Source organism: Saccopteryx leptura, chromosome 1 (assembly GCF_036850995.1).
Source record: "Saccopteryx leptura isolate mSacLep1 chromosome 1, mSacLep1_pri_phased_curated, whole genome shotgun sequence".
Taxonomy (NCBI): domain Eukaryota; kingdom Metazoa; phylum Chordata; class Mammalia; order Chiroptera; family Emballonuridae; genus Saccopteryx; species Saccopteryx leptura.
In genome coordinates, this window is record NC_089503.1 from 62,153,008 (window position 1) to 62,176,127 (window position 23,120).

Consider the following 23,120-nt stretch of genomic DNA (forward strand, 5'->3'; position numbering starts at 1 on the left):
CACTATATAATGGGGCCTCCTGGGCCCCATGACTTGCCTCTACCTATCATCACACAGTTCTGCTAGAAGCCCATTCTACAGACAGGAAAATGAGGTTTGGAAAGGACAGAGGACTGGCCGGGATTACACAGCCAGTAACTGGCAGAGTGAGGACTGGAGCCCAGAGTTGCCTGGCTTCCCCAGAAAGAGCCTCAGCCTGGCCCACTAGGAGACTGCCACTAACTCCCAACTCCCAGAGGCAGCGTGAGTTTAGGACCCTGGAAGAGACACAGACAACCAGGTGCGAATGCTGAAGAAGGTGTGTTGGGGCCCCAGCTCCACCATGGTGGAGCTATCAGCCAAAGTCTGATATCAAGACATGTGTGAGAGGGGAAAGAACAGCCTTTGGGATGGGGTGATCACATCAACAAGGCCTGAGGGCGGGCTGCAGAGCGCGCTGGAGAGCAGCACTGAGGGCCTGGGGGAGGCTAAACCCAGGGCACAGGCAGTGGGGTAGCCCCGAGAGTCAGACAGGGGCACTGACTTGGACCCTTGTCCTGAGGGTAGTGGATCGTGGCTGCATATTTGAGTCTTCCCTGGCTGAATAAGAGGTTCCTGAGGGGCTGGAGCTACACCCAGGGGAGAAACATCTGGGAAAGCCTGGGACAGAGGCTGCCAGGTGGTGGAAGAGGCCTGGTTGGTCTGAGTGAGCGGCAGATGAAATCATTAGCCGAGACTGGGAGCACTGGGCGGGTTGAGGCGTGCGCCTCAGTTTCTCCGTCTGCGAAGCGGGGGAACACAGGCCTCTGATGAGCAGGTCACAGCGTGCCTGCCCTGCAGTTCCAGATCAGTGAGGAGAAAGCCCTGAGCCGCCACTCTGTGCCAGTACGGGTCGCTCAGAAACCTCCTCAGCCTTATTCTGAAACGCGCCCCTCCTACTGACGGCCTATCACAGCACCATAAGTGTTCAAGGTGGGCCTGCAGCCAGCTCTCCCCATCGGACAACGTCCCTCTTGGTGCCTCCAGGGGTCTGGTCTCCCCTTCTCCACCCCGAGCCTTGGGGATGGATATGAACACGGAGATGGGAAGAGAGGGGCGCTCGCCTCTTGATGTCCTTCTTTCCCCAGCACCCGCCGTGTTCCTCGCGGCGCTCACTGAACAAGAGGCGTGCCCAGAGCTCGGCGGCCTGCAAGCCTCCTGCCGGGCTCGCCCGGAACCCTCGCGCACCTGCCGGCCTGGGCTCAGCCCTCGACTCGGCCGAGCTCCCGAAGATGCTCCACAGCAGACAGAGCGAGGTTGGAAGGGAGGACAGGAGAACGGGAGCCTGATCGAGCCCGGAGGGGTTGGGCTGAGCCCCACGGGCCCCCAAACCCCTTTCTATTCCCCAGCGAGAACTCGGAAGCCACCTCCCTGCGGGTTCGTCCCGTAGCGCGGCGCCAGTTCGCATGCGCGGCAATCCTGGTCCTCCCGCCCCACTGGAGACCACGCCTCTGTCCCCAAATGGGCGGAGGCCGCGGGGCGGGGCGGGGTGGGACGCAGGCAGGGAGTCCTAGCTGATTCCCCCGCCCAAGCTAGAGGCTGCTGCCCCGGGCCCGTCCAGCCTCCGCTCCAGCGCCCGCGAGGTGCTTGCATCCCGGCGTCCTGCTGGACGAGTGGCGGCGCGGCAGGTAGGAGGCGCTGCGCAGAGGGAGGCGTGTGCGAGCGCGCGGGTTCGTGTGTGCTTCAGGGTTGTGTGTGTGCGGTGCAGCGCTGGCCAGTGCGTGCCCTGTGAGAATCGATCGGGGTATGGGGGGCTGCACATCCTGCACGCCCGAGAGGAAGGGGGTGAGCTCTGACTTTCAGCCCCGGGGTGCAGGAGCCGGGAGGATCCGCCGGGGCCCCCACGGTTCGTCTCCACCCAACCCTCCACCCGGCAGCTAGGGACCTCCCCGGCTCCCCCATCCCCCGCCTCTCGGAGTTCCGGAGCAAGTTTCCTAGTTCAAACACTCTGGGGTTGAAGCCGCGGGGTTTGACCATTTCTTCCTCCCAATTTCCCTTTCCTGTTCCCTTTCCAGCCCCCCACCCGTCAATTCCACAATCCTTCCTGGGTGCCCTCCCTTCCTCCCTCCCATCCCCTGTCCCAAGAGGCTTGGGAAGGGAGCAAAGTAGATTTTCTTCCTGACCCTCCACCGTTGTCGAATAGGGGCCCTTTTCCTGGGCTGCTGGGCTTGGGTGTGGTGGTGGGCGGTGTGGGGGGTGGGGAATCTGGGAGAGAGTGCTACCTCTGATCTTACCGCTGCCTTCCAGAATTGGGGTCCAGAGGTGAAGAAGGACAGGTGCCAAGTTCTCTCGGGGCTTTGTTTCTATGGTGGGTCCCCCAAAGGCCCCACAGGAATGAGGAGAGTGGGCACAGAGGGGTGAAGTGAGCTACTCTTAGGGGTGCTGAGCCAGAATTTGAAACTAGATCACCTGACTCTCAAGCCAGAATCTTCTCCCTGCTCCTGCCATGGAGAGGGAAGCGCTGGGCAACTCCTTGCAGGATTCCAGGGATGGAGAAAAATATGAGTAGACTTCCTGGAGGAGAGGGTTTTGAGGGTGGGCTTCAGCCTCCCCTGGGGTGTGATGCCTCCTGGGGAAACCACTCAGACACTGGTTGTTCAGTGCAAAGATTGATAACCTCAGGGTCTTTGGGCCTGGTCCTTGCTCCAGTCCCCAAAGTCCTGGTGGAGTGGTGGGAGGCCTGGCTGCTGTCCCTGGCTGAGGGACTGGGCAGGGTGGGGTGGGCCCAGCTGCCGGCTGCTGCTGCTTCTGGTGAGGCCAGAGTTGGTGCCAGGACAAAGAGGTGCTCCGGTGGGGTTATGCCCTGACGAGCAGGTCTACTGACTGATAAGGCAGGTGGGGCAACAAATAAGCCATTGCCCAGGGTTCCATCCCATGCTGGGAGCCAAGGCAGGAAGGGGGAGAGCAGTTCCTGCCTGGGAGCTGGGAGAGATTTCACTTTGGATACTGGTGTGCTGGGTGTCCGGGGAAGAAAAGTTTCACCAAACAGAAAAGAAGGCAGGGCCCTGCAGGCCCAAGGAACAGACTGGGAAAGGCGTGGAGGTGTGAAACTGAATGATAGTCTGTGGGAAGTGGCATAATAATCAGATGCAGGTCTGAGAAAGGGCATCTTTGGCTGCTGTAGTGGGCAGATCCCTGTGGGGCGTAGTGAGGAGGGGCCAGCTCCTCACTTCCCCACCAGAGGGGATCTGATAAGGGTTCCCAGAATAGGAGTGGGGTGAATGGGGGTGCTAAGGGATTATATATGACTTCAGCATGGAGAAGGGTAGGTGGGGGAGCCCTATCTGAGATGGGGCCACTGTTGGAGATGGAGTAGGTTTGGGAGCCGGTTTGACAAGGTAGGGGTCAGACACTGGTTGTGAGAGGCCTGTGGGCTTTTGAGGGTGACGTCCAGGACATTGCTCCTAGGCCAGTGCTGTCTCTGGCTGCTTCTGTCTCTGCTTTTCCCCGTGGGCTTTTAGCATAGCCCTGAAGCTCCGGTTCCCGAGCAGGAGGCCTTCCTGGACCCCCAGTGGGCACAGGGAAGCCTCTCTGCATGTCCCCTCCTACCTGTGTCTAAGTTTCTTCCTTTTTGAAACTGGCATGACCTTGAGGCAGGGAACTTCCCCTGCGAGTCTCAGTTTCTTCATGTGCAAATGGGGATAAATGCTGACTAGGTGCAGGGATCTGGGGAGTGATGATTAGTTAAATAGTGTCACGAAAGTGCTTTACTAGTACTTGGTGTTTGGTAGCCATATACAGTAATAGTAATTACTTAGTCTCTTCTTTTCTGTGGGAGAGGTGGGGGACAACCCAGAAGAAGGAGGGGCCAACTTTGGAAGAAGAAGGGTGAAAGGAAACAGGGTCTTCCACTGAAGTAAAAGCTCCTCTTCTCTTGGTGTCGGTGTGTGTGACCTTCTTAGACCCCTCGAGTGGGTGGTCTCTCTACCTGACCAAGTCCCGGACCTCCCAAAGGCTCCTGACTCCTAAATGTCATAATAACAAGCTCAGCATCAGGCCCCAGGCTCGCCCAGCTGCAGGGGGCCAGTCTGCAAACCTCACCGCCCCATGCAGCTCCCCAGCCGGCTGGGGCCTGGGCAGATGTAGAAGTCTGTCTGTCTATAGCTAGTTGTCTTACCTAGCCCCCTGCCTTTCTCTGCCCCCGTGTCCTCCAGGGTTGTGAGTGCCTTTAGAGCCCCCTGCCCCCTCCGCTGCCCCTCAGGCTGTTCCAGAGACCTCTCTTCATTATGCATTGCCTTTCCTGCTCAAAACATTCCCTGGCTGGCTGGTCCCTCCAGCCTCTCCTCTTCTCTGGCTTGATGTGACACCCTGGCCTTGTCTTGCTTCAGTTTAGGCCAAGCTGATGACTTCCCTTTGGTCTCAGGCCTTGCCTTTCCAGGCTCACTAGAGGCAAAATGGGCCAAGTCCCTTTGGGGTTCTAACCCAGAATGTTTGGGGAAGCCAGGCTCAGGTCTGGACTTGGAAAGTTGTGGCATATGAGCATTTGCTTACTGTTGTGATCTGAGTTACTGCTTTACATTGTAATTGTTCAGAGATATATTTCTAGGGGTCACTGGGGCTGAGGCTGTGGTGGCCTGTGGGTGTGGGCTGTGGTTTTCTGCCACAATGAGGCATATGGTCATGTATGGGAGGAGGGGCTGGTGGCCAGGGCAGAGAAGACCAATCCCAGCCACTGTTACCCAGTTGATCATCACTGGTGAGATGTTGGGGTGTGCCTAGTGATGGCCACAGGACTTTGAGGCCTGAAAGACGCAAAGCAGAGAGCTACTGGCCACTCCGCCTGCCTGTGCCCAGCCAGCCCCTGCCCAGGACACCCTTCCCCCCACCGTAACTCCTGCCTGTCAGGTGAGGTGGGACCCAACTGATAAGACACTGAAGTTTGGGGTGACGTGGTTTTACATCGGAGCAATTCAAGGTGTAATGACTTCCTCTCCCACGCACACTCACTCTCCTGAGCAGGAGAGGGGCGTGAAGCCACATGCCCACCCTCATGCTCTTCATGACAGTAGTTCCCTGTTGCTGCTGTGACACATTAACACCACCTGGGCAGCTTAGAACACCACAGATTTATACTCTTACGGTTTTGGAGGTCAGAGTCTAAAATGATGTTTGTGGGGCTAAAGTCAAGGTGTCGGCATGGTGGTCCATCTGGAGGAGGCTCCAGGGGGCATTCGTCCCTTGTCTCTTCCTGCTTCTGGTGCTGCCGGCATTCCTGGGACCCCCCACCCCAACCCCCTCTCCTTTCCTCTGTGGAGTCACCTCCCTCTACCTCCTTTTCCTAAGAACACTTGTGACGACAGGGAGGGCCCACCTGGATAATCCAGGATTATCTCCCATCTCAAAATCCTTAGTGACATCTGCAAAGTCCCTTTTGCCATATAAGGTAACACGCACTGTTCCAGGGACGAGATGTTGCTATCTTTGGGGATACCATGGAACTCACTGCCGTGCCATTGCAAGCATCTTCCTCAAGAACCCCCTCCTGTGTGCCCACAGCTGCTGGCTTCTTCCCCCATGAGGTCATTCTCAGTGTCTTCTTCCCCCAGCCCGGGAGCTGTGGTGGGCAGGGCTTGGGCCTGCTGCACCTCTGGCCCCAGAGCCCGGCCTGAGGCCATGGTAGCCAGAGCTCAGGCACGTGTAGAAGAGAGAGGAATGTCCCCATGGATTTCCCCCGTGACTAGACCCGGTCTTGCATTGACAGTATGTTAGGCCTTTAAGAATGGAGCACAGCTCATTTCAGACATTCATTCAGTAAACCCAGTGCTGTGCAGGGAGAGCGCTTGATCCCCGCCATCACCCTGTAAGGGCTGGGGCTGGCCGGGAGCCCATTTTGTAGATTGAAGGCTGGTTGAAGCTAAGTTCTGCCTGGAGCAGAGGAGCGTGAGCAGAGCAAGGGGAGGCAGGCTGGGCAAGTCGAGTGGAAAGACCTTCAATTTACAGTTGAGAAATCTGAGGCACAAAGAAGGTTACTGTTTTCCCTCCCCCTTCCCCATGAGGGTGAGGATGTGGATGGGGCATGCTGAAGCTCTGATTCTGCCTCGGCACGGGAAGGAGGAAGCACTGGCATCCAAGACCACCATGGGCAGAAGAAGACATGATGCCCAGAGCTCGGAAGTTCTGCCAACACACCACTTGTGCTGAGACGTGGTTGCCATGCTTGCAGGTGGCGAGCCTCCTGAGGTCTCCAAGGAAGAACCCCCAGCCAAACTTGCAGAGACCCCTTGCCTGTGTGCAGCCGACCCTGCCCCAGTGTGGGTCTCCATTACATTCCCACGGCCAAGGCCGTGCCATATGGAGCCCTGCTTCTCTCTCAGGGGCCGTTTTACAGCCTGGTCTCTCTGTCTGTACCCTGGCCCCTCTCTATCCCACCTGCCTGTGAACTGTCCATCAGCGCAGCTCACACTCCCGCACACTCCTGAGTCCCGAGCCCAGCTCTTGGGGCTGCCGGAACCAGCTGTGGTGAGTTTGAGTGCCGGCCACTTCTTCCTTCTTCTCTCTCCCCTGCACCCTGTTCCCCAGCCTTGATGAAATGTTTTTTTCCTCCTAGAACAGGGGTCCCCAAACTTTTTACACAGGGGGCCAGTTCACTGTCCCTCAGACCGTTGGAGGGCCGGACTATAAAAAAAAACTATGAACAAATCCCTATGCACACTGCACATATCTTATTTTAAAGTAAAAAAACAAAATGGGAACAAATACAATATTTAAAATAAAGAACAAGTAAATTTAAATCAACAAACTGACCAATATTTCAATGGGAACATGGGCCTGCTTTTGGCTAATGAGATGGTCAATGTGCTTCTCTCACTGACCACCAATGAAAGAGGTGCCCTTCCAGAAGTGCGGCGGGGGCCGGATAAATGGCCTCAGGGGGCCGCATGTGGCCCGCAGGCCGTAGTTTGGGGACCCCTGTCCTAGAATGTTCTGTCCTCCCCAAACCTTCCACTTTCCTCTCCTGAAATTGCAGTCCCGCCTTTGAGATCCCGCTTAGACGCCATCTCCTCCCTGCAACCTCTCCTGCCCCATCTGAATGAATCACTCCCCTCTGAGAGCAGATCTGTCAACCTGGCACCAACATGGCTCTCTTTCCTCTATCCGGCTGACCTCCAGGGCAGAGCCCTGTCTGACTCCTGGCTGCTCCCTTGTCCATGGCCAGAGCAGGCATGGGTGAAGGAACAGGACTCCTGGGGGCTGAGGAATGCATCACTGTCTTTGCATGAGTGGTGGGCCAGGCAGAGCAGAGGTTTGGCTTGAGATAAGCTCCTGGCTCTACCCTTAATGAGCCTTTTCCCTCTGAGCCTCCGGACCTCATCTGTGCAGTGAGAACAGCACAGCTCATTTCTGAGGTTGTACAGGGGCTTGACCTAGGAATCAAGCCTCAGAGTCTCAGTCTGAAAAATGGGTACCCTTTCACTAGGTTTCCAGTCTTGAGACTGAGAGGCAGGGGGACCAGGGCAGAGACTGCCTGTGCAGAAAGCAGGAAAAGAGGCTGTTCTGGTGGCAAACCTTGCAGATTGGAAAAGAGCAAGCAGTGTCCCCTCCCCCTCCATTTGATGGTGAGAATCTACAGGACAGAGAGGGTAGAAGGTTGCCTGGGGTCACACAGCACAAGGGAGCAGAGATGGCTTCAGTGACCTGATCAAGTCCCCTTTGGCCAGGTTGCTTACCTGTGGGGAGAACAACACCTGTGACCTGAAGCTCCAGTCCTCCTTCCACTGCCCTAGGACAGAGGACAGCCCCTGCTCCAGGCGCTCAGCTGCACCTGCCCCTCCCTCTGCACCTTCTCAGCAGGATGTGGTGCTGGACTGGGAGCCCTGCGGCAGGGTGATCACTGCCCTGGTTTCTGTGACACGGGACTTTTAGTGCCCACACCAGCCTTCAGTGACCACACCAGCTGGGCAGCTCGCCTGGCTGAGGCTGAGCCTTACCTACTCCCTGCCCAGGGAAGCCCCAGCCGCCAGGAATGCAGCCAAGTTCCCCGCTTTTTCCTGTCCCTGCCCTTGCTGGAGCCCTCACTGGAGCGTGTTTTTGGAGGTTTCTCTCCCAGGTATGCCCCCGCTTACCCAGCCCCCCACTCCGCAACATTTTGGGGTGGGACCCAAATCCCAATGAAGAACAGCTGTGGGGCGGAGGCCTTAGGATGCAGCCCGGCCACACAGCAACTGACCTGGGGGCTGGGTTTTCCCTCAAAATGCTGTGAGGGGGACATGAGTGCCTCAGGACCACTGTCCCCCAGGACCAGTGAGCGGCCCTGCACCCCCAAGCCCTGGCCCTGCCCTCCAGGCCCTTTGTGTCTCCTGGCAGGGAAGCTGCTTGTCGGGTTTAGGTGCCAGAAAGATCACTACAGCTGGGTGGAGACTGCATTGGACACTGACAGAAGCGATAAGGGGAGGGGAGTGTAGAAGAAAGACAGGATTTCCCAGCCCCGGTGCCAGCCTGCCTGGCGTGGCTGGACTGACTCACTGGGGCTGGCCCCTGGCTCTGCTCGTGGCCCTGAGTCCCACCCACTCTCCCTCCACATTCTCCTCCCCCACCCTGCCGTCCCTTCCTCGGTACACAGTACGTGGGGGCCCTGGGGTCCTGGGAGGTCAAAATGCACCTACCACAGGACAGATCGCATTAAGCCTGTTAGTGAAGTAGTGGCTTGTGAAGCTGGAGGAGAGTGGGATAAAGGAGGACGAATACATTGACAAAAACACAAACACCCAGATAACCAGGAAGTCACCAAATTGAGGCTCTGCCCTCTCCAGGCCCCCGCCCCTGGCATCTGGTCTTCCTGCCTGGCTCAGTGCCTCAGCCCCCCTGCAGAGCATCTGACCCTTTGTCTAGCCCCCCCATCCTCCCCCACCCCCAGCTCCTGGGGGCCTCGCAGCTTTCCCCAGTCAGAGCTCTGCCCCGGCTGCCCCTCCCTCCACCTCGGTGCATCCTGCCTGCTGCACTCGGGCTCCACTTGGAAGAGCCCCTGCCAGTCCTCCACCACTGCATCCCTATGGGCCACATGCCTTACTCCTCGGGGCACTGATCCCTGTGTCTGCTCTTGGTCTGTGTCTATCGCCCTGGGCTCCTTCCCTGGGACTGCCTTCAAGCTCTGACCCCTCTCGGTCAGCGCAGAGCCAGCCCAGAACGGGTATCAGAGAAGATGTGCACGTGGTTCATTGACTATGCCCCTGAATGATCAGACACGGCTATCCAGCCCTTTCCTTATTATGGGGCAAAGGGGAGGGGGTCCTGTTCCCTTGCGTGGGATGTAGTGGGAGGTCGAGGAAGGGAGGGGAGGGAGAGAGGGGCTTTATTGTCAGGCTGTGGGTGTGGGGCTTCATTGGCTCTTCGACTTCACTGGGTGATACGCACTCTGCTGGCCCCGTGCTGTACAGTGGGGATCCCCTGGGGGTATGGGGAGTTGGGGTGCAGAAGAGGGACCCCCGGCAGGCCTTCCTTCATTCTCCCTTTTACCTCCACAACCAGCTGGCCACAGATAGACTTGAGTCTCCCGCCTACACAGCTCTAGAGCCTATCTGCTTACCATTCACACCTGAGCCCTGAGTCTACTGATTCAAGTTCAATGGCCTTCCTTATGGCCTTTCTACTCTAGTCTTGTCCTTTTCTAGTGCGTTCTCCACGTGGCAGCCAGAGGCATCTCAGGTCCCGCCCCAGCTCTCTGTCACCTCAGGACGAAGCCTGATTCTTGCACCTGGCCCTCCAGGGCCTCTGACTGGGGTCCTGTGCACCCTCCCCCTCAGTTCCTCTCAGGGCTGAGAATGTCTCCTGGCAATGGTTCCTGGCTGGCTGGCACCTCCTCTCAGAGGCAGAGGAAACCTTGGAAGTAGGCATGTGCCTGGTTGGGGTAAGGTGGCACCCGCTTCACCTTGTGGGATCCTGCCTTGGACTTAAGCACTCCCAGTGTGAAAGCCACAGTGTCTGAGAGATGGAAGAGACTTGCAGAAGGTCACACAGCCTGTGTGTGACAAGGTCAGGCCAGTGCTCTGACCCAGTCTGGGGCTTCTTCCCTCCAGGTCTGTAGTGTCCAGCCTGACAGGGTTAGAGCTGTGAAGGGCCTAGGACTGGTGGGGTCAGGTCCCCAAATTCAGCCATTTTTTCTGCCCAGGGCCACTGCACTGGCTTTAAAAAAACTTTTTACTTAAGCATAAGGAACAGTGCATAAATCATCAGTGCACAGCTCAGCGACCACACCCGGGGGCCACCACCTAGACCCAGGAGCATGTTACCAGAACCCCAGAAGCCCTCTCATTCCCTTTTTTTCCACCCCAAAGGCAGCTACTCTCCTGCCTCCTCTTTACGGCACAGGGGGTATGCCTGAGTTTCAATTTTGTTTCAATTCAGTTTTGCTTTTCTTGTTACTATGCTTGTGAGATCCATCCATGGAGTTTCATACAATAGTTTGTTCATTTTCGTTATTGTATCATATTTCATTGTATCATATTTCATTATGGCCAGGTATTTATCCTTTCTTCTCTTGCACTTTTGGGTTGTTTCTCATTTTCCACTATAACAAATACTACAGTGATAAAATTCTTGTAATGCTCTTTTGGTGAATACGGGCATGGATTTCTGTTCAGCATATACTTAGGAGTAGAATCCCTGAATAACAGAGTATGTGTTTGTTCAGTTTTAGAAGATACGGTCAAATGATTTTGCAAAGTGGTTGTAGCAACATACACTCTTACTACCAGTGTAGAAGATCTCCGTGGGAGTGTGTGTCAAAGTGTGTGTGTGTTTTTCACTTTAGCCATTCTAGGTGGGGAATGTAATAGTATTCCATTATTCTTTTTTTTAAGGTTTTATTTATTGATTTTATAGGGGGTGGGGTAATGAGATGTAATCAACTCAGAGTTGCTTCACTCTACCTGTTCCTTAGTTGCTTATCCTATGTGCCTTAACCAGGCAAGCCCAGGTTTTGAACTGGTGACAGCGTTCCAGGTCAATGCTCTATCCACTGCGCCACCCCAGGTCTGGCTCATTGTGTTTTTGATGTGCATTTATTTCCTTGATGATTAGAGAAGTCAAACATGTTTTCTTTTTATTTATTGGCCATTTGAACATGCTCTTTTCTTCAGAAAGCTTTTTTGTTTTCCTTTTCAGTTGGTTCCCACTTTATATGGAATTGTTTTTGTGTATAGTGGGAAGAAGGGGTCAAGGTGAAGCTTTTCCCATACGGATAGCCAGTTGACCCAGCTTGATTCATTGAAAAGCCCATCCTTTCCTCAATGCCCTGTGGTGACTGTCATAAATCAAGTGTCCATCTGCCTGTGGCCTCTGTCTGGGCTTTCTGTTCTGCTGCATTGGGCTGTTGGTTACCCCGGCCAATCCCATATTGTGTGAATTACCAGAGCATTGTGTGCTCTTGGTAACTGTTAGTGTGAATCCTCTAGCTGGATTCAAATGGTCTTGGCTCCTCATGGCCCTCTGTGTGCTGGCTTCATTATCCCACCTCTTAGAGGAGAATGTCAAGGCACAGAGAGGTCAAAGAACTCACCCCTGCCACCCCACCCTTACTCCTGTAGCACCCTGCCCTCTGACACTGGGTATAATGCTAAGATTCCTGCCTACACCACTAGGAACTTCATAGTTTTTTTAAAAATCAGCTTTCTTTTTCCTTATTTATTAAAGTAAACTGTATGTCTACAGTAAATGGAAAGTCAGTATTACTCTCCATAACACCAGGTCACTGGAAGAATCTTAAAAATCAAGTGAAAACAACAGAAAAATCCATTCTGTTCCAGCCAGGTGCTATGACTCTGAGCCGAAGGTTCACTTTTCACCTTATTAGGTAGATGGGCAAGGGCTGCTGGACCAAAGTGAGTTCCCCTTGAGAAAACGGCCAGGAAACAGCTTTCTTACTGACGTCTTTATTGCCACCCAGAGTGTACCTGAAATGATAACAGCGTTGACTCAGCGCCCTGCTTTGGGAATCCCTCGTGTGATACGGAGTCTGGGAGCTCAGGATCCAGTTAACAAGGCACAGATGTGTGTGTGTGTGTGTGTGTGTGTGTGTGTGTGTGTGTGAGAGTGTGTGTGTGTGTTTGTGCTGATTTAAAGCTTTAATAATAAAATAAGACCTGACCAGGCAGTGGCGCAGTGGATAGAGCGTTGGACTGGGATGCAGAGGACCCAGGTTTGAAACCCCAAGGTTGCTGGCTTGAGTGTAGGCTCACCAACTTGAGCGTGAGGTCGCTGGCTTGAGCATGGGATCATGGTCACTGGCTGGAGCCCAGAAGTCACTGGTTTGAAGCCCAGGATTGCTGGCTTTTGAGCCTAAGGTCGCAGGCTTGAGCAAGGGGTCACTCGCTCTGCTGTAGCCCCCCTGTCAAGGCATGTATGAGAAATCAATCAATGAACAACTAAAGAGCCACAACGAAAGAATTGATGCTTCTCATTTCTCCCTTCTTGTCTGTCTGTCCCTATCTGTCCCTCTCTGTCTCTTCCACAAAAATAAAATAAAAAAAGTAGAAAATAGGGTTTATGGTATAACAAAATATGTTTTAAGATATCATGTGCTTCCTTACCTGGTGGTGGCACAGTGGATAGAGCATCGACCTGGGATGCTGAGGACCCAGGTTCAAAATTCAGAGGTCACCAGCTTGAGTGTGGGGTCATAGACATGACCCCATGATCACTGGCTTGAGCCCAAGGTCGCTGGCTTGAGCAAGGGGTCACTTGAGCCCCCTGGTCAAGGCATGTAAGAAAAGCAATCAGTGAACAACTAAAGTGCTGCAACTATGAGTTGATGCATCTTTCTCCCTTCTGGTTTATCTCTGTCTCTCTGTCTCTGTCTGTCTGTCTGTCTCTCTCTCGCTAAAAAAAAAAAAAAGATTTTGTGTGCCAATAATGCACTTAAACTAAATACTTCAAAGCGTCTGCACAAAGAATTTATAGATCATATTTACTCAGTAACAAAATGCCTGGTTCTTTAAGAAAATGTTTTTAAGAACTTACCTGCAATAGAATTTTTAAAACCAAAGAGCAAAAATATTAAACAAATTACTTTATGGTAAAACTTACTTATATAACACAGCAGGAAGATTTTGTGCTAGGGTGGAGGGGCTAAATTAACCAAAAATCCAGGGAGTGGATGGTCATACATTTCTGGTTAACTGAGGGTTCATATCGTTAAGGGGATCTTTGAGCATCAAATTTTGTTTATAAAAAAAAAACTACCCCAAACATTGGAAGTATACTTTTCTACCTCAACAAAGATTTTTTTTTTCTTTTTACCATTTAGCATTCTGCTGTTCATTTACCAAATACATGAACAATATCTGGTTAGTTTCTTTTTTTTTTAGTTTATGTTTATTTTTTATTTTTTTGTATTTTTCTGAAGCTGGAAACGGGGAGGCAGTCAGACAGACTCCCACATGCGCCCGGCCGTGATCCACCCGGCACGCCCACCAGGGGGCGATGCTCTGCCCATCCGGGGCGTCGCTCTGTCCCGACCAGAGCCACTCTAGCGCCTGGGGCAGAGGCCAAGGAGCCATCCCCAGCGCCCGGGCCATCTTTTGCTCCAATGGAGCCTTGGCTGCGGGAGGGGAAGAGAGAGACAGAGAGGAAGGAGGGGGGGGGAGGGGTGGAGAAGCAGATGGGCGCTTCTCCTGTGTGCCCTGGCCTGGAATCGAACCTGGGACTTCCGCACGCCAGGCCGACGCTCTACCACTGAGCCAACCGGCCAGGGCTGATTAGTTTCTTAAACTTAACTACCAGTGCCACCCTTCAGAGGATTTTATTGCATTTCCTTAACTTTTTTCCCCCAGTGAACCTAGGGCCTATGATAAAGAAGATATTGAAACGCGCTTAGATAAAAATTGGTCTTAGAGATACTTTGTTCATAAAAAATTCAGCAAGTAGTTTTTGAAAGCCTGCTGCATTTCCAGGTCTAGAAAGAGCAGAAGGACACCGCCTGCCCCGAGAGCTCGCCGGCTAGAACACAGCGTGTGGAGCCTGTGAGCCTTCATTTCATTTTTAAAGATTTGCATAGATATTGATTTCCTCTGTAAGAGCAAATAAAACGTCCCTGGTGGGTATCATTCTTTAGATTCTCATAAAGGGAATTTTGAAATCTGCATGTTGACAAGGCCTATGCTTTGCTTTCTCCAGTTGCCTTATGACAAGTCTCTTCTGCTCCTTGTGACACTCAAGTGTCCCCATCAGTTCTCCCACCACAGCCTCTGCACGAGTGCCTATCCCGCTGGCTTTTTCTCTGACATTTTACTACAGCTTTCTGTCCCCTTTGCTGTTTTTTGTTTCTTTCCTCCTTCTGAGGAGCCGGGTCACCTGGGCTTCCCCATCTCCCTTTCTTGGCTTTCTATGCACTTGACTAATCTTAACGCTACCTTCAATGTTGGGCCTTTGGTGAGTATAATTAAGCAGCATTCCTCCTTAGCATTTTCCTAAGCTTTCCTGTTGTGAACTTCAGGTCTTCTTTGCAATAGTCTCTTCTGAATGCAATTTAGAAATATTATCCTCAGGAAGACAATGTTTCTTGAGGGTCCCTGTTTTAAAGTCTGTATGAAAAGAGACTGATAGAGGAATGCATAACTCAGCAAAGGATGCTTCTACTTTATTTTTAATTCTTACCATTACAGATATTGCATTCTGCAAGATCATAGTTAGAACTCTTTGGTGTGGGATATCAATTTTATACATAAGCGCTAATCAAAAAATTTAATTTTTGGTTTTCTGATATTAAATTAAAATTTATATGACTATGTGAAGCTTGAAACTTAAAAAAAAGTATGTGATAAAAAGTTAAGGCAGTTAAATATTCATTGATATATCTATAGTCTTTATCACAAACAGTATATAATAGCCTGACCTGTGGTGGCACAGTGGATAAAGTGTTGACCCGGAACACTGAGGTCGCCAGTTCAAGGCCCCGGGCTTGCTTGGTCAAGGCACATACAAGAAGAAACTATGAGTTGATGCTTCCTGCTCCTGCATCCCCCTTCTCATTCTCTCCTCTCTCTAAAATCAATAAATAAAATCTTTAAAAATAAAATAAAATAAATCATATATAATTAAGACCAACTGTTTTTCAGTCTTCAAGTCAGACCTTCAGATGCTGTTTAGCAAACTGCCATGTATGATCTACAGTCCTTTTCTTTTTCCCTCCCTCCCTCCCTCCCTCCCTTCCTTCCTTCCTTTTTCTGAGAGAGTGAGAGAAAAGAAGGGAGAGAGAGAGGGAGGAGAGAGATGAGAAGCATCAACTCATAGTTCCGTCACTTTAGTTGTTCATGGATTGCTTCTCATATGTGCCTTGACAGAGCAGGGAGGTGGCTGAGCTAGAGACCCCTTGCTCAAGCCAGCAAGCTTGGGCTTCAAGCCAGCAACATTTGGGCTCAAGCCAGTGACCTTGGCATCATGTTGATGATCCTACACTCAAGCCGGCAGCCTTGGGGTTTGAATCTGGGATCTCAGCATCCCACCAAATCCCATTTGGTCAGGCTACAATCTTTTATCATTTTTACTTAAAGACAGATAGGAAGATTCAATAAATTTTAATATTCCACATGTTTTCAGAAAGGATTTCAGAAGCATCCTGCAGTAATAAACCACAATTGGATAATTCATTTACTCCAGATGAACTAGCTGTGTGTGCTGCAAGGTAGCAATGAAAAGCTAGATCTTCTGTGGAGGTGGCACATGCCTTCAGTGCGTAAGCATGAATAACATGTGGGAATGAATAACACGGGAATAACAAGAAGGGATGGAGAGTCGCCTTTCATCATTTCATCAACCATTCGTGTTTTCATTGTATTTTAAATGCCTGATTTTAGTCTTACTACAACAATACCAACATTTATTTTGAAAGGTAACCCTGCCTTCCAAGGAGCAGAAATCAGCAACCTCCAACATGATCTCTAGGAATAATCCACAGTTCTGAACCATGCTTTAGACAAACATTTCCAGCAGTCTCTGCAGGGTTTATTCCTATTCCATCATTGGTAATAATTGCAGTTGTGGCTGCAGAAACTTTAAGTTCTTCTACTGCAAACTTTAAGGCTGCAGGGATTGGTGTACTTTCAGAAACACCGAGCACTTTGTATGCAGCCGTGGTTGGACGTCAGCGTGGTCTTAAAGGAGACCTCTGACATAGTGGAGCTGGTGTGGGCAGAAACCACCAACCAGCCGCAGATTTGGGACATGTTCCTTGATGTTCTCATCTACAAAATGGGGACTAAAACTCGCCCATCTCTTCCTGGCTTTGGTGGTTGCAATGTCCTGGCAAGACTTACTAGCGTCAGCTCCCTCCTGTAGCTGGCCCGGCGTGGCCTGTTGCACGGTGAGTCCTTTCCCTGCCCAGCCCATCTGCACGGCCTCCAGCAGATCCAGGGAGCAGAAGACCAGGCCACAGGCCCCTGGAAGGGGGTCTACACGTTTCCAAGGAGAGGACAGACTTCTGTAGGGGAGGCCCAGGACTTATGCCACTTTCTTACTCTGCCATATTAGAAGCTGGAACCAGGTTGAGCTGACAGTAGCTCAAAGGGGTTCGTGACTTGCCCAAGGACACACCGCTCTCAGTGGTGCGGCTGGGACCCGAACTTGGGTCTGACTGACCTGCTGGAAGACTGTATTCTCAGCTCCCTGGCAAGGACTTGTTTTGACCCAGCTCTCAGTCCACAGGGCCCCACTGTGCTCAGCTGGGTTTGAATTGCTATGCACTTTCCTGCCCTGAGCCTTTTCTCAAGCTGTTTCCACTGCTTGAAGAGGGTCGTCCCTCCTAAAGGACATCTGACTGCTGGGCCAGGCCTTTGTGTCCCTCTTGCTCAAAACTTTGAAATGACACATTTTTTTTCATTTTGCCTTGTATTCATGAAGTTCGTTGGGGCCTCCAACCCTGAATTTTTGTAACCTTCCTGGCTGGAGCCTGGAAGCTTTGTAGATGTATCCAGGCGTGGATAATTGACAGCCCCCAGGGACACTGCACATTAACGTGTACAAAGTGCTGTTCCTCGATTGATTCCCCCAGAGGCCCTGGCACATTATCTCTTCCTTCCAGACAAGCACCCTACAGGCCAGAGAGGTGACACGGCTTGTCCAAGACCGCACAGCTTATAGGGACATTAGGGAACTAGAGCCAACTCTCCATCAGAAGCTGGAGAAAGGCTGGACTGCAGTAGAGAGCACCAGGGCTACAGCAGCGCCTCCTCCTGGACAACTGGAGTGTGGACACCAGCTGGCACCCAGCCAGCAGGAGGGAGTGGGAAGGAGAGAGAGGCCTGATCTGGGGGGGGGGGGGGGGGGGGGCTGGTCCTCAGAACTGGGATCTGGTGCTGCGCTGAGATGGAAAGTTGATCCCCTCTGGGAGTCCCTGCCACCCTTTGGGCCTGCTTTCCCATTCAGGAAGGAATTCCTCCCGTATCACCTGTGTGGGTTCATTCAACACAGATTTATTAACTATGCCCTGCCGATGTTGGACTCTGGGGATACAGAGAGGACAGGGGCCCTGGCGAGGAAGGGCGTAGGCTGGGCTGGGGAGATGGACAAGTCACTCAAAGATGAGGGACAATGCAATGAGCCTTGTCACAGGGGCTCCAGGATGGCGGAGGGAGGAGCAGTGTTTGGTGGGGGGCAGGTGGGAGGTACTCGTGCTGAGTCTTTAAGGTGACCTGGGGCTCTCCAGGAGTGCACACGTGGCAGGGACAGTGCGTGCGGAGGCCCTGAGCAAACAGCTCGCAGTACTGGAACTTGGGCCCAGGGTGGCGAATAGCAGGGGGTGGGTGAGGTTGGCAGGGACGGAGGGATGAGGGCAGGGTGAAGGGCAGCTGGGAAGCTCGGGCTGCCCTGTTAGTGCGTGGCTCACATGCAGAGGAAAAACGTTTGGAAGACAGGCGGTGCCACGGCTCCAAGCTCAGGTCAGGCAAAGGAGGCCTGGCTTTCCTGACTCGGAGTTTACCCATGGCTTTCTGTGCTTCTCCCTGAAACTACAGGGAGAGAGCAAAGCTCCGAGGCTGGCGCCTGTGACCCCTGGGGGGTACTGACTCAATGCACGGAGTGGGAGATGACTCGGGGGCAAATGGAAGGTGCAGGAGGGTACTTGGCACGAGGTGCAGCCTGTGCAGAGGCCAGGGCCAGAAGAGCCTGGGGTAATAGGCCAGGGTCAGCCAGGGGTGAGGCAGGAGAGGTGGCTCGACGGGGTCAGACCCTCAGCCAGCAGACGTGACCCAGGTTCTCCCAGGCCCTGGCCCAGCTGAGCTTTCCCTCTCCGACCCCTCCTCCCTCTGTCCTCCCCAGGAGCAAACCTTCCCAGCAGTGCTGGCTGCTGTGTCGCCTGGAGAGCCGCCAGAACCCCATTTTCCAGCAGCCTGGCTGCAGGCTCAGCCAGCTCATGCCTCATCCCTGGGCCCTTTGGGCTCTGAATGCTGGAATTGCTAGAGCTGATTTCTGGGCTCCTGCTTTCAGCTTCTTTGATCTAATTCTTGCAGCTTAAATTACTTCCTGAGAGGCCCTGCAGAAACCGGAAGCCATGGTGCTAATGACTCTCCTGGGCGGCTCTGTGCCAACAGCCCGGGCGGGCTCCCCAGGCACCCCGCTCTTTCTTTGGGCCTGCTGGGGTGGTGGGTGGGAGGGGGCAGGGTTATTGGCCTTCCTGGACAGAGAAGTGGCCAGAGAGGTTCAGAGGCCTGAGGTCACATGGCAGTGGAGCAAGCAGGCCCAGTGGGATGTGGGGGCAGAAGGTGAAGTGGCTGTGGGTGCGGCACACAGGACCAACCAGCTCTCAGCCCCTCGGCAGGACAGCAGCGACCCTGGGCTCTCCTTACTGTCCACCGGGTTCCACACTCACTGCCCATTCTTACCTCCTTTCTTTCCTGCTTCTCACTTCCCTGTGGATCCCCGTTACCCCTTCCTGAGAGGCTGGCTCAGCCAGGGTGTGTGTGGGGCGAGCCCTGCCCTGCCTGACACCCAGCCCTTCCTCCTGCTTCACGGGGTCACCAGGCCAAGCTGGCGGCACCATGTCAGAGGATACGGCTTTGAGTCGGACTCTGCCATGGAAGGTGGGCACATCACCGCCCCTGCCTGAGCCTCAGTTCTCTCGTCTGAAAATTGGCAACCACAAAAGGCCTCCCCGGCACTGTTGGCAAACACTGTACCCAGAGCTCTGCAGGTGGTGTGCACGCAGCAGGTGCCAGCGGAATGGAGGCTCTCCCTCGGAAACGAGAGGTGGCTTGTCCACTTCCCTTCTCGTTCCCTTCCCTCTGGCCCACTAAGCAGTCTCCTTGGCTTTCGGTTAATTGTAACACCTTCCAGTTATTGAAGCAATTATTATCGTTCTTATTGTGGAGATAAAATGAGGATGCAGAGAGGCTGAGTGACGTGTGTAAGGCCACACAGCAGTTGTTATACAACTTGCATTGGCTCCCATATCAGTCTTGCTCTCAAACTCGTGTTTGCCCCAGAAGCCAGCCTACTTTGCTCAGTTTCCCTCAGCTTCATTGGGAAATCAGAAGCTGGGCCTCGGTGGCTGCCGGGTTGCTCTGGGCAGGCCCCAGAGTGAGGAGACTAGGGGAGTGTGGACCTCTGCCAGCAGCCCAGATGGAGTCCGAGCTACGGGAACACAGCGGGGATGTCAGCTGTGTGCCTGGCTGTCCACACAGCTGTCAGGGCACCTGATGTGTCAGGCCTGCGAGCTGCTGCTCCTCACCCCCGCCCTCCAGAGGCCTTCCTTGCTATGGCAGTCCAGTCCTTGTCTCTTGTGTTTGGTTGGCACGTGGCTACAAGGTTCAGGGTGCTGGGCTGGGCCCACCTGGACTCGTGGGGGCTGAAGGGAGGACAATGTGTAGAGAGCCACCTTTTGCATCTCATAGGGTGTTCCTGGGGCTGGGGAACTTGGGGGAAATGTGGGGGCAGATGAGTTAAGTTTGGGATTGGTACCTGTAAGGGGCCTATCGTTCTTATAGGGAGTGGGCCGGTCAGGGGCCCAGAAGAGGGTCCGGGCTGAACACAGAGGTCATTATCTGGAGGGGAGGGAGTGAGCAGACCGACCACTGGGGTTCCCAGTGGGGGAAGGGAGTTCAGAGATGCGGGAGGGATCAGAATCCACTCCAGAGGCCCTGGCAGCCCAGGAGGACGCGCCTATTCAGAAGTTTGAGACACTGTGAGGTCGGAAGGCTGTCCTGGGAGAGTCTGACTTCAGGGATTGGGAGATCATGTGATGGTGTGGGGGGGGTCTTCAGGGGAATTGGGTCATTGGGATTAAGGAGCAATGAGAGTGCTGCCTACAGAACTGGAGACGTTTATTCCAGAAGTGCTGGAGGGAGGGGGCTGGAGAGAATGCCTGTGAATGGTGGTGCGGGCGGGGGGGTGGGGGGGCTGGCTCAAGGTATTTCTTGTCCTACGCAGGGCAGAATGGTGCTACTCTAGTAGACTGAGGGTGAGCCTCTAGAGAAGAGAGACTTGGAGATAATGCAGCCGCTTTCCTGTGGTATCACACCAGTCAGGGAAGTCTAGGGAAGGCTGCTGAAACGAAGGAAGTGGGGGTGGATGCATCGGGCAGCCTGGAGCACCACGTGGCTGTGCCCTTGGTCTGCTGGCCTGGCAGCGCCTCCAAGCGTCAGAAATAAGAGAATTCAGGCTATGGAGTCAGGTCAGCCGGTTCCTGTTCCTGCGCTGGATGTGCCAGCTGTGTGACCCTGGGCAGATTCCTCCCTTTCTCTCAGCCTTCATTCCTGGCCAGTGGGAGTGAGGATGCTCCCTTCACAGGCTGCAGGGAGGGAGCAGGTGGGGATCACCTGACTCAGGGCCTCTAGTCCTCAGAGGAGTGATCTTCTTGTCTTCTGTCCTCCCAGGTGCCCCTGGAGCCGCCCCCGCGCCCACGCAGGCCCTGCTGACTCCTCTCGGCCTTCCCGCCGTGGGCAGTGGCCGCCATGTTCTCGTGCGTGAAGCCCTACGGAGACCAGAACTACTCCTCCCTGAAGCGGGCCTGTCTGCGCAGGAAGGTGCTCTTTGAAGACCCCAGCTTCCCGGCCACCGATGACTCGCTGTACTATAAGGGCGCTCCAGGGCCTGCTGTCAGGTGGAAGCGGCCCCAGGTCAGTGTCTAGTCTGAGCTGGACCTGAGGCAAGCAGGCGCAGATCAACCCAGTCTGCAGGGCACAGTGGCGTGGTGGCAGGGGTCAACCTCCCGGCCCCGGCAGCTGAGGACGCGGAGGGGCTGATGTTGGGCCCTTCTGGACAGGGAGCCAGGAGGGCGGTCTTGTTCCCCTGGCCAGCGCTGGCAGCCTCTCTGGGCCTCAGCTTCCTCATAGGGAAAGTGGGGCCCTCTGCCCTGTCACCCTCCTCCCAGGGTCGTGGTTGGGATAAAAACGAGCTGATGTGGATATGACCTTTTCTTAGTAAAATTCAAGCATAAGTGACATTAAGTACCATTTAGTGACGATTAAGTGCAAGGAATTTACTTTGCTCATTATTATAATAATGAGTTTGAAATAGTTGTTTGCTGTAAATGGAAAGTACTTATTATTATGATTAATCCATAACAATAATAGTAGTAGTAAAAAATAATAGCACTGCATAGGGTTGTTGTGAGCAGTAAAAGCGATGAGGCGTGGAAGAGTCTGGCGTGGAGCCTGGCGTCCAGTCCAGGCAGCTGTTCCCATCACTCTTGAGAATGGCAAATTCTGTCTCATCTGGCTGGCTGCTCCCCTATCCTGGCTTTCATTGCTAAGGCTAAAATGTATTTAATAGAAGTATTTGGCCTTGTGGCTTGATTTCATCCTTTTTTTTTTTTTTTTTTTTTTTGACAGAGACAGAGACAGTCAGAAAGAAAGACAGATGGGGACAGACAGACAGGAAGGGAGAGAGATGAAAGGCATCAATTCTTTGTGCGGCACCTTAATTGTTCATTGATTGCTTTTTTGTATGTGCCTTGATAGGGGAGGAGGCTACAGCAGAGCAAGTGACCCCTTGCTCAAGCCAGCGACCTTGGGCTCAAGCCAGTGACCTTGGGCTCAAGCTAGTGACCATGGGTCATGTCTATGATCCCACACTCAAGCCAGCGACCCTGCGCTCAAGCTGGTGAGCCTACACTTAAGCCAGCAACCTTGGAGTTTCGAACCTGGGTTCTCCGTGTCCCAATCCGAAGCTCTATCCACTATGCCACCGTCTGGTCAGGCTTGATTTCATTCTCTTTAACCTCAATTTCTGAGTCTTGAGAGTGGATGCCTCTGGGGACCTAGGTGATAGGGAGGCTGCTGGAGATCACTGCCCAAGTGACACTGTGAGAGTTGGTCACACAGCACAGAAGGGACGTTACTGTAAGAGACTGTGCTATATTGGAGTGTGTGGGGCCCGGAGGACACTCCCGCTGTCCAATAATCAGAGAAGGTGTTTGCCAAGAAGGGCTGTGCAGGCAGGAGGCACAGCATGAAGACACAAAAGCTTCAAACCCTCTGGCTTATCCAGGACCTGGCCGTGCCGCTGGAGCACAGGGCTTGTGGGGGGCAGTGAGGAGGAAGGAGGCCGGGGTCCGGGGTGGGCAGGGCGGGTGCGCTGTGCAGCAGCGGGGCCGTCGAAAGGGAGGCTTTCAGAAGAGTGTGGCAGAATCACAGTAGCATTAGAAAGTTCACACTGGCCACCTGGACATTTGGGGAAAATAAAATTTAGTTTTCATGTTCTTCTCTTAGACTTAGACTGTACTCTCAAATCCATTCTAACTAAAAAAGTTCTGTGTATTTTCTTGGACTGGGTAAGGAAGAGAAACTGAGGCTGAGAGGGGAAGGTGGGTGCCGGGACTGCCCAGTGAGTCAGCAGAGCTGGGCAGGGACCAAGGAGTCCTGCCTCCTCGGCCCCCCTCCCTGACAGCAAACAAAGGGTTCCTGCTACCTTTGACCCCAGCCCCCAGCAGCCATTCAGTCTCTGACCTCTGCCTGGGCTCTTCAGAACTCCCAGCAGGCTCCCAGCCGGGCCATGGGGTTGCTGCCTCCTTGGCCCCCCTCCCTGACAGCAAACAAAGGGTTCCTGCTACCTTTGACCCCAGCCCCCAGCAGCCATTCAGTCTCTGACCTCTGCCTGGGCTCTTCAGAACTCCCAGCAGGCTCCTGGCCGGGCCATGGGGTTGCTGCCTCCTGGGCGCCCCCCACCCCCACGCCTGT

At 53.6% G+C, this 23,120-nt stretch overlaps 1 protein-coding gene and 1 pseudogene across 3 annotated transcripts in view; one reads left to right on the plus strand and one right to left on the minus strand.

The window, feature by feature from the left end:
* Positions 1-1,490: 1,490 nt before the first annotated feature.
* The window catches only part of CAPN5 (calpain 5), a 58,977-nt gene continuing 37,347 nt past the window's right edge, over positions 1,491-23,120 (plus strand). The window contains exons 1-2 of one of the 3 annotated variants that reach the window (XM_066369152.1): positions 1,491-1,646; positions 20,817-21,059. In XM_066369152.1, coding sequence (XP_066225249.1) covers positions 20,895-21,059 — 165 coding nt within the window. In that variant the 5' untranslated portion in view covers positions 1,491-1,646; positions 20,817-20,894. Of the gene's footprint in view, positions 1,647-1,674; positions 1,865-20,816; positions 21,060-23,120 lie in introns of those variants that run through there. The other 2 variants (XM_066369163.1, XM_066369171.1) reach the window with 2 other exon arrangements.
* LOC136388891 (ubiquitin-fold modifier 1 pseudogene) lies at positions 15,869-16,124 on the minus strand (annotated as a pseudogene).